The sequence below is a fragment of the Pteropus alecto genome, unplaced genomic scaffold (assembly GCF_000325575.1).
Source record: "Pteropus alecto unplaced genomic scaffold, ASM32557v1 scaffold117, whole genome shotgun sequence".
NCBI classification, from domain to species: domain Eukaryota; kingdom Metazoa; phylum Chordata; class Mammalia; order Chiroptera; family Pteropodidae; genus Pteropus; species Pteropus alecto.
In genome coordinates, this window is record NW_006440642.1 from 927,982 (window position 1) to 938,625 (window position 10,644).

The 10,644-nt window shown below is 38.0% G+C and overlaps 1 protein-coding gene across 1 annotated transcript in view; it reads left to right on the forward strand.

Moving 5' to 3' along the window:
* DNAH6 (dynein axonemal heavy chain 6) overlaps nt 1-10,644 on the forward strand; it is a 233,739-nt gene that overhangs the window by 151,628 nt on the left and 71,467 nt on the right. The window contains exons 58-60 of the mRNA XM_025050893.1: nt 2,771-2,838; nt 4,647-4,827; nt 8,434-8,613. Of these exons, the coding sequence (XP_024906661.1) occupies nt 2,771-2,838; nt 4,647-4,827; nt 8,434-8,613 (429 nt within the window). The remainder of the gene's footprint in view (nt 1-2,770; nt 2,839-4,646; nt 4,828-8,433; nt 8,614-10,644) is intronic.

The following is a 10,644-nucleotide window of genomic DNA, read 5'->3' on the forward strand; positions in this document are numbered from 1 at the left end:
AAAAAATCCTCGTATATCCTTTCAAATAGTGTCATTTTTACTTTAATTACCGAATTTCTCATAGCACTTGTCTTCATAGATGTGTTCAGGTTGAAGGAAATCAACATAGTTCCTGAATAAGATGAGGAAAATGTCATTAAAAACCTAAGTTAACCTGTATACTGAAAACTACAAGACATTATTAAAAGAAATTGAAGAAGACACAAAGAAATGGAAAAATATTCCATGTTCATAGATTGGAAGAATCACCATAGTTAAAATGGCCATATTACCCAAAGCAATATACATATTTAATGCAATCCCCATCAAAATCCCAATGGCATTTTTTAAAGAGATAGAACAAAAATTTGTCAGATTTGTATAGAAGCACAAAAGACCACAAATAGCCAAAGCCATCCTGAGAAAAAAGTACAAGGCCTAAGGTATCACACTGCCTGACTTCAAATTATACTACAAAGAGACAATAATCAAAACAGCATGGTACTGGCAGAAAAACAGACATACAGACCAATGGAATAGAATTGAGAGCCCAGAAATAAACCCCCATATGTATGGGCAAGTGATTTTTGACAAAGGAGCCAAAAACATAAAATAGAGAAAAGAAAGCCTTCTCAATAAAAGGTGCCTGGAAAATTGGAAAGCCACATACAAAAGAATAAAACTAGACTGCTGTCTGTCACCGTATACCAAAATTAACTCAAAATGTATCAAAGACCTGAGTAAAAGACCTGAATCAATAAAGTGTATAAAAGAAAATATAGGTACTAAACACATGGACCTTGGTTTTAGAGATTTCATAAATTTGACCTCAAAGCAAGCGACATAAAATCAAAAATAACTGGGACTATATCAAATGAAAATGCTTCCGTACAGCAAAAGAAACCATCAACAAAACAAAGAGGCAACCATCCGAATGGGAGAAGATATTTGCAAACAACGCCTCCTATAAGGGCCTAATAGACAAAGAACTCATACAACTCAACAACAAAAAAATAAACAATCCAATTAAAAAATGGTCAGAACAGAGACTTCTCCCAAGAAGACATACAAATAGCCAACAAACATATAAATAGATACTAAACTTCACTAGCTGTTAGGGAAATGCAAATCAAAACCACAATGAGATACCACCTCACACCTGTTAGAATGGCTATTATCAACAAGACAAGTAATAACAAGTGTTGGAGAGGTTGTGGGGGAAAACGAACCCTCATACACTGCTGGTGAGAATGTAAATAGGTACAGCATCTATGGAAAATAGTATGGAGGTTCCTCAAAAAATTAAGAAAAGAATTACCATATGACCCAGCAATCCATCTTCCGGATATCTACCTCCAATATTTGAACACATTTATCCATACAGATACAAGCACTCCAATGTTCATTGCAGCATTATTCACAGTGGCTAAGACAGGGAAACAACCGAAATGCCCTTTGATAGATGGTTGGCTAAAGAAGGTGTGGTACATATATACAAGGGAATATTACTCAGCCACAAGATGAAATACTGCCATTTGCGACATGGATATCTCTTGAGATTATCATGCTAAGTGAAGTAAGTCAGACAGAAAAACTTGAGAACATAGGATTTCACTTATATGTGGGACATAAATCTGAAAGCTAAAAACAAACAAGGCAAACAAACAAAAACACAATGACATAGACAACAGTTTTGTGGTTACCAGAGGGAAAGCGGGGAGAGAGAGGTAGACAAGAGTAAAGCGGGTCACATATATGGTGACAGAAGGAAATTTGACTTTGGCTGGTGAATACACAATGCAATATACATATGACATATTATCAAATTACATCCTTGAAACCTATATAATTTTATTAACCAAAGTCACCCCAATAAATTTATTTTTAAGCCTAGGTTAGGGTTTTCTATAAGCCTCAAGGGGTTTAACTAAACGGCCACTGCCAGAGTGCATGCCCCAAGTCCCATTTTAGAATTTAAAAGTTACAAATGTGCTGACTTACAACCTTTGATGTCTCGTTTAACTTTCGAGAAAGAGCATCACACCTCTCACCCAGTCCTAGCTCTGTGACTGTGGTAAATTATTTCATTTCCTGGATTCTCAAGTCAATTAATTATAAAGTAGAGAGAAAGCCTACTTAAAGGATATGTTATAAAGATTAAATAAGAATAATGTGTGAGATATATGACATTTAAACACCTACTCTTATATTTATTCTTTTTGCTTTTGACTTATTCAAGTAATGTCAGAATATTATAGCAACAAATTTCATAAAAATATTGTGATGACACAAAATATGTAAAGCTCTACTTATTATTAATAATATCTTAACCAGGCCAAACTGTAAGTCACTATAACCAAGTGATTTTATTACCTTATTTGGTCCTCACAAATACCCTATGAGTTGTTACTATCATTATCCCAGTTTTTAAATATCAGGAACCCAAAGCTCAGCATGAGTGAATGAATTGTCTAACACCATACATGTACTAAAAGGTGCTCCTGGAATTTGAACTCAAGCAATTGATTCTATAACTCTGCTTCTTTCTAACCCTTCGCTGGCTCACCTACGGCATTTGAGGAACAAGAACTCATACTGGCAGGGAAAATCATATTAAGATTTTATAAGACATAGTGTGCTTGGTGTGTGTGTAGGTGGGTGAGTATATTCACGATTAGACCTGAGATACATCCAGCTGGGTAATAATGAGCCATGTTCTAATGAAGAATGTACTTCTTATTTTATTGGTCTGAACTTAAGCATTTTTATGTACTCTATGCTTCTTTTCTAGGTGTGCATTAAAGTTACCATCATCAATTTCACTGTAACCAAATCAGGTCTGGAGGATCAGTTGTTAAGGTAAAAAAAAAAAAAAAAAAAAAAAAGGAACAAAAGTTTTCTAATTTTTTTTTGGAAATTTTGACAAAGAAAAATTTTAATATATGAATAGAAAGCACCACTCATGAACCCTCAGTCATAAAGATGAGAGTAAACGGCCAAGTTCTTTACATCTTTAATCACTTTTCACAGCAGCTGATCTTGCCCACAGTCTTCTCAAGGCAATCAGGGCTATACTCTAATTCTCGTCCATGGTTTGGACAAGGCCTGCATCCCAGCCCTGCCTCTTCCCTTTACTTGGGCTTCCATTCTTAAGCGAGTAAATGAGGTCAATCATTCTACAGTTCCTAGAGTTAGCCAAGAGGTTTAGGAGGGAAAAAATTTTAATATTTATTCAAATAACAACATTGATGTTGGTTAAAAACTATATGTATGTGTGTGTATATATGAATAAGTATATATGTGTATATATATATTCATTAACTCTAAAGAAAAATATAATTTAGACTCATGTTCAAAGTAAATATAATCCTTAATGTTTGAGTCAAGATTATCCCCATTTACTCCTGTTATCACTAATGAGTTTAAGTCTCATTCCTTCATTTTAAGAATCTATTTTGCCAACTGCTAACTTGCTTAACTTATGCTAGGCTAACTTATTTCCAAACAAAGAGTATTTCACCACATTTTATAGACATGTTCTAAGGACATAGCTAAACATTTTGCATATCAGTTTGTTCCCATGAAAAGTTCAGCTAAGCTGTGTCACCAAGCTGTCAGCATGCCAGACTGCCAGGGATGAGAAGTGTCCCGACAAGAACAGGAAACACTGAGACTCAGCCACGGGGTGCAGAATCCCTGAACTATATTTTATACTTCTCTCTTCTGAAAAAATTCTTTAAACAAATGAACTTGAGGGGATAATTTTTTATGGCCTTCACATAATTTTGAAAGTTTCTAAATTCAGCAAGTACGTAATAAATAAACAATGAGTTATTATATGAAGCAGTTCATCATAGTGAGTAATAGTATGTGCCCTGGAGCCAACCAACTCAGATACTAGCCCAGTCTGCCTCTCAAAGCCACCTGACCTCAGGAAGTGGCCCTCTAGGGTCTGTTTGCTCATCTGCATGCTGGGGTGGTAACCACATTGTCCACCTAATAAAACCATTCAAAGGATTAAGAGAGAATCCGCATAAAACCCTTGGCAGGGTGCCTCACGCAGAGTGATGCTTAAGATTCACTCCTGCAAACAAAGGGCTGGGAGCAAATTACCAGAGGACAAATAAAAGGAGACAAAGTTCACACACTTAGATGAGAAGGGCAGGGTTGCCAGAGGTAAAGCCCCTTTATTAGATGCAATCAAGAATCAGGGTGGTGATGGGATTTCAGAATCTCCCATGTTGGTGTGAAAAGAATGTTCCAGGCACCATTTTCAGCCTGGCACAAACAAGCAATAGAGACAAAAACTAAATGATTAGAGAGATCAAATATTGAGCAGGTTTTCCTAAGAGAAAGTGAGCAAAAGCTATGGGAACTGTGATAGGGTGTACATTTTTAAATACAAGAATCAGAACTAATATGTACTTCAGTGAATAGCCACTATGTAAATCTAGCAAAAAGGGGGCCTTGCACATTAGGATTTAGCTAGTAGCACGTAGCAAAAAGAGCTACGTAGATATAGATAGATAAATAGATGATAGATGATAGATAGATAGATAGATAGATAGATAGATAGATAGAGATATAAATATAGATAGAGATATATATACCTGCAACTTTAGAACACTGACAATGCCATAATATAGATATTCAAACTTTGTTTCTAGTGATGTAGTGCGACTTGAGAAACCCGAGTTGGAAGAACAAAGAATTAAGCTCATTGTGAGGATCAACGCTGATAAAAACCAGCTGAAAACTATTGAAGATAAAATCCTGAGAATGCTCTTTACATCTGAAGGAAATATTCTGGACAATGAAGAACTTATTGACACACTCCAGGATTCAAAGGCAAGTAAAATATTTTTAGTATTTATAAAAAGTGTGTTGCTTCAAAGATTACAACTACAGCTTTCGAGGGTTCCTACAAAGTCTTTTAAAGAAAGAATGGTGGTTATACCTGGGCTGCCAGCGGCATGCTTAAGAGTGTGCCTGGCTGGCACCAACCAAAGCGAGAATAGACAAATTGTAGACAATGGCTCCTCTTGTCTGTATTTTTTTTAAATAAAATGTGTAATGTAAAAAACTGGGAAAAGATATAAGTCGAAAGGAATAATATAATTATATTTCATGTTAATGTCACCCCTCCAGGAAGCCTTCTGGTATTCCCAGCTGGAATTAACTCTTCCTTCTTAGAACACCTGTAGCACCTTATCTGAACCTCTATTATAGCATTTGTCACTGTTGACCTTATGTCATAGTTACCTAATTACATGTCTTATCTCTTCCGTTAGGTTGTTAAATTCCATGTAGTGGCAATCTGCGAATAGTTAGTTCATCTTGATATGCCTTCTCCAAGGGTTAAGCATGGTGCCTTGAACATAAATGGTGCTCAATAGAAATGTGTTGATAGTAAGATGAAGTTTTACATTAAATGTACATCCTGCACTGAATTATTACTCAGATTCAGATCATAATTTTAAAAGTGTACTGGGAACACAAGCTATAAAATGATTTTTATCCATTCATGAGAAACATAAAATAACTTACTAAAAAATTCCTTGACAGAAAGTACATGATGTCTTTGCCTTTCATTGATGCCAGAAATGGTTTATGCTTCATATCCTACAGTCTCTTGAGATCTCAGTATTGAAACTATAATAAACAAGTAATTCAGGGTCCCCCATTTCTTTCCTCTCTTTGCTTGCCTGTTTATCAGTCTCTTTATCCTCTTTTCATTCATTCATTCTTCCTTGGGTTTTTCATTTCTGGGAGTCGGTTGTTAACCTGTTTTTTATCAAAGATTTACTTGCAAATTGTTTAAAGAATAAAATATATCTACAAGGTTTGTTATAAAAAATAGCATTTCCTGCCTTCTCTGCCCCCACCACCACCCACCCACGATGCCCTTCATAGAGACAACTACTTTCATCTCTTTTTTGTTTTGGTTATTTAGGTTTTTACATCTTTCCTCTAAATAATAGACTCATATTCCTACTTCTTGAGTTTTTCTTTTATACATTAACAGTTGTCTATACTTCTAACACACAAATACACCCTTCCCATCCCCCGGTACCCGACTATAGTTATATCCTGATTGTAATTAAACACTCAGTGTTTACATTGCCTGGAAGTGTAAAGATCTGGCCGCAGATATTTTGGGGGCTGAGAAAAGGAGAGGAGCTAGGGTCTTCACATCCAGCAAGCATACATTTACCTAATCTCTCTGTTCTCAGTATGATCCCTCAATCTGGTCCTCAATTGTGCCTGGCTTTCTTCCATTAAAATAAAAATTTTGCTCTATAATAGAAAAATAGAAACCTCTATTTTTCAGCTGGGTGGTATGGAGAGGCAGCCTGGGAGTCTATCAGCGAATCCTTATTCCAGGCACTTCCCACTCCCAGTGGCGCTGGATGTGACTAATTCCTAAGCCTTCGATGGAGACTCTATTTTACAAACTGGGTGAATCTTTGGCTTTCCCCTTTGCCAGTTTAGGAATCTATTTTCCTGGATCCACTAAGTTATTACCACTCTTCTATCTGCTTTCCAATTCCCAAAATTTAATTGATATATCCTCTTTCATTCTTCCTATCTTTGTGGGTTCACACTGTTTTTTAAAATTCCTTTACTGTAATTTTATCATGGTTTCAGTAGGGAGCAAAGATAGACTGCCTTCTTCATCTATAAGCTGGGTTTTTTTTATCTGTTTCCAGGAGTTGCTTTGGAAATATCCTTTCTGTAGGGTAGAGACAGGACTGATGCTCCTGGGCTACATTCCTGCCCATAGTTAACACACCCCTAAACTCCCAGAGCCCTCATTTAAAAAGGTGTGTTATATTTCCCAACCATTTCCAAAGCCTCAGGTGTCTAGAGCATATCTATAAGTACTTACTAAACTCAATTGAGGTATATAGTCTTCTGATATTATCTGGCAAAAAGAAGACAGTCCACTTTGCTTTCTCTTTAGCCCTGGGTTCTGCATTATCAGGGTCTGAAGCTCTCCAAGGGATAAAAAATTGTTTGTGAGTGGGTCTCCATGATCTAACTGCTCCTATAACAACTTCCTTTTTCCTACTCATATATAAAAGCTTCAGGTGAATCCAGTATTAATATTGAAGTTTCTCACTCCACTGTTCCCTTTCTTGTCCCTTCAGGTTCTTAAGGGGTCATTACAGGGAGAGTTTGAGCCTTTGGTTTCTGGACACAGCTTCGTACTCAGTCCCACCTTCCCTTTCCTGATGGACTGGGGTGAACAGTCTAGATTTAGCCACTAGCCATGTGTGGCTATGGAACACTTGAAATATGGCTAGTCTGAATTAAGGTGTATTGTTAGTGTAAATATAAAACAGATTTCAAAAAAAACATGTAAAAATATCTCAGTAATTTTTACATGAATTGTATGTTGATATAGTCGAGATATATTGGATAACATTAGGTTAAATAAAATATATTGTTATAATTAGTTTCACTTGCTTCTTCTTACTTTTAATAAACTTCAAAAAGTTAATTATATATGTGCCTCACGTTATACTTCTGTTGGGTAGTGAGAATCTCAACAGAAACCTAATGGTCCCCTTTATCTCTCCCTTTCGCATAGCAAACTCTGAGCAGCAGTTCCCATATTATTGTTCATGATCCTTGTCCTAGAATCTTTGACTTTCTAGAGACAAAGGACCTTCCAACCCTGGGATATCCACAGCTGAAAAAAAAAAGTGAGTGGCAGGAGGGGAGAGAAGGACAGCCAGCAACATAGAGAGACTGAGGGAGACAGAGTCGGAAAAGCCCACTGACCAAAAGGCTCCCCAGGGCCGCAGACCCAAAGTACGGAAAATCGAAAGAACAGCAAAGACTTTGAAAACATCTCTAACTTACTTAGGTTTATAACCCTTCGCAAATAACAGCTTCTATCCTCAAATTTCCCCATGTTTATACCTGGGAATGCTAGGAAAAGAGGACAATATAGAATTCCTTGTTATTTCAGAGTGGGGTGTGGTACCACTTCCTTCCAGCCTCTCTCTACCCACCTCTTTTGGGCAGTGTTCCAAAAGATCTAGGTGTGCCTTCCGCCTTCATATTCATTCACTGTGTGAATCCGGGATAATTTAGGACAGCTCATGAGGAAATCAGAGAGCAATTGGGAGTACTGTGTTGTGTTTCCATTTCAGAAGTACCTCAGATTCGAGTCTCAGAGAAGTACTACTCCAGTTTTTTCATAGCTATTATTTGCATTGCCTGTTTGCATGTGCCATTCCTAATTCTGGAAGGAAAGGAGGTCAGCTCGGTCAGTGGAAGGCTACTAAGCCTGGAGACAGTCATTCTGTCTGGGTCCCTCCCCCATCATAATCACTAGTTCATCATATCTTTATTTCTTTCCTAGACCTAGCTGGATATATTCCAAAACTCTCACCATTTTTTGGAAACAGATCCTCAAAAATTTGTTTTCATATATTTATTCAGATCACTTCTGGTACCATTAAAATCAGGCTGAAGGAAGCAGAGTCCACTGAAGTGATGATAAACATTGCCCGTGAGAAGTACCGTCCAATAGCCACTCAAGGCTCCGTTATGTACTTCGTTATTGCAAGCCTCTCAGAAATAGATCCTATGTATCAGTATTCATTAAAATATTTTAAACAGGTAAGTGTTATTATCAGTGAAATTCCTCTCTTTGGTTTTCCTTTAAACCCTGTTGAATTTCTTCCTGTCTCAGACAAATCATGAGTCTAGTTATTGAGTAAAACCCTCTAGGAGTTTGGATTCAGCCATTTAGTTAAAGAGCGGCTCCACCTGCCATGTCTCCTAAAGACTCGAGGGCCCCATAAGCTCAGAACACTCTGTAGAGGAAGAAGAGACTTTCTCTTGGTTTCCTCGACTAACTAGCTTGCTTGATTTCCTTCTTGCCTGTCTTTCTCTTTTTCTCATAAGAGTCATAGCTCCATACTATTTCTTTATACTTTCTCTACAGTAATCCAGCTTTCTATCCACTATGAAGAGTTTTCTCTGTTGTATCTCAAGTCTCTGGCAGCACTGCTGCTTAAGTAAATTGGTTTGTATCTTTTGTTCCAGAGCTTTTTACACTACTGGCTATTCTCCCACCCCTGGCTTTTATTTAGAGGAACTGTACATGACCCAGTCTCCTTTTCTTTGTTCTTTTCTCACTTTCACCATATTACTGTGAGACTTTCTCATTTTATTTATGGTCTCTCTGCTTGGCCTCATAGTCACAGTTAAATTTCATCTAATTTCTCATGAATAGGATATTTTTGCCCCTTGTCCTCTTTGTAGCAACATTCCATAGCTCCCAAAAGCAAATTCAATGTCACAAATCTTTGGCAAGTAATGTCAATTCATCTAAAGACTTCCAGGGGAGAAAGAAAGTTTGCATTACTCATTATACAGCAGAACTTACCAAGCATCCCCAGTGGTCCTCTCTTTTCACCTCCAGAGTTTCTCTCAGCTACCAATGACTTCTCCCTCTCAGCCCACCCACACACAGCCTCACTGGCTATTTTTCAGTCTACCGGCTCCTAGTATTCTTGTCTGTATTGTTCTCTTTCCAGTTTTGCTTACTTTTGCTTCTAATCATCTGTGCTCATACCCATAATACAACTCAACAGGCAAAGACCTCTCCATATGTGCCATTTACAGTAGAAAACAGTGGAGAGTTGTAGATATACTTTCTCCCTGCAACACGTCTTTCCTTCCTATTATCTGCCCTGGAAGTCAGGCCAGCCTGGGCCTAGTGTTTTCAAAACGCTGCTCCATGCACTTGGGGTCCTAAGTGTATTTTTCATAGATATTGCCTGTCAATCACAGTCCACACTCCAAAGCCACATCCAACCTGTCCCTGTCCTATATGTCTCGAACCACACTTCCCACTACTCTGCAGCAGCCAAATTGGTCATTCATATTCCATAGACTTACTAGGCACTTAATATTTATGGCACTCCCTCTGTTTAGAATGCCCTCCCTCCCAGCTTAAATGTCACCTTCTCCGATGCAGCCTGTTGCTGAGGCTGCAGTCATCAGGAGGCTCAGATAGACTGGACATCCAAAATGGCTCACTCACATGGCTGGGTTGTTGACAGTGGCCTACAGTGGCTTCTCCATGTTGCTTGGGCTTCTCACAACATGGCAATGGGTCCCAAGAGGGCATTCCCCCCAAAGTAAAAGTTATAAGAAACCAAGGTGAGAGTTGCAAGGCTTCTTCTGACCTAGCCTTGGATGTCATGCATCATTACTTTTGCTGCTATCCCTTGATCAACTGAGTCAAGGCTAGCCTCGGGAGGAGGAGATTTAGACTCCACTCCTCAATGAGAGGAGTAACAAACAATTTGCATTGGTCTTACATCCAACACATTTGCTATGCTTCATATGGCACTTATACCATATGGCCTTGGATGGTGGGCTTCTCTTTCCTACTTGAGTCTGACCTCTAAGAAGGCAGTAATGAAGCTTCACCCATCCCTGTCCCCCCGTGGTGCTTAGAACCATAGAATAGTTCATTAGTGTTTCATGAATGAAGAGTTTGTTTCCATTTCTCCATAAAAAAGCTGTTGAAATATTCAAACTGTTTTTATGCCGCTAGACAAAGCTCATTTTTTCCTCTAGACATCTTGTTTAGTACCCTTGATATTGGTAGGGATCCAGCAGCAATAGGAGCTACAG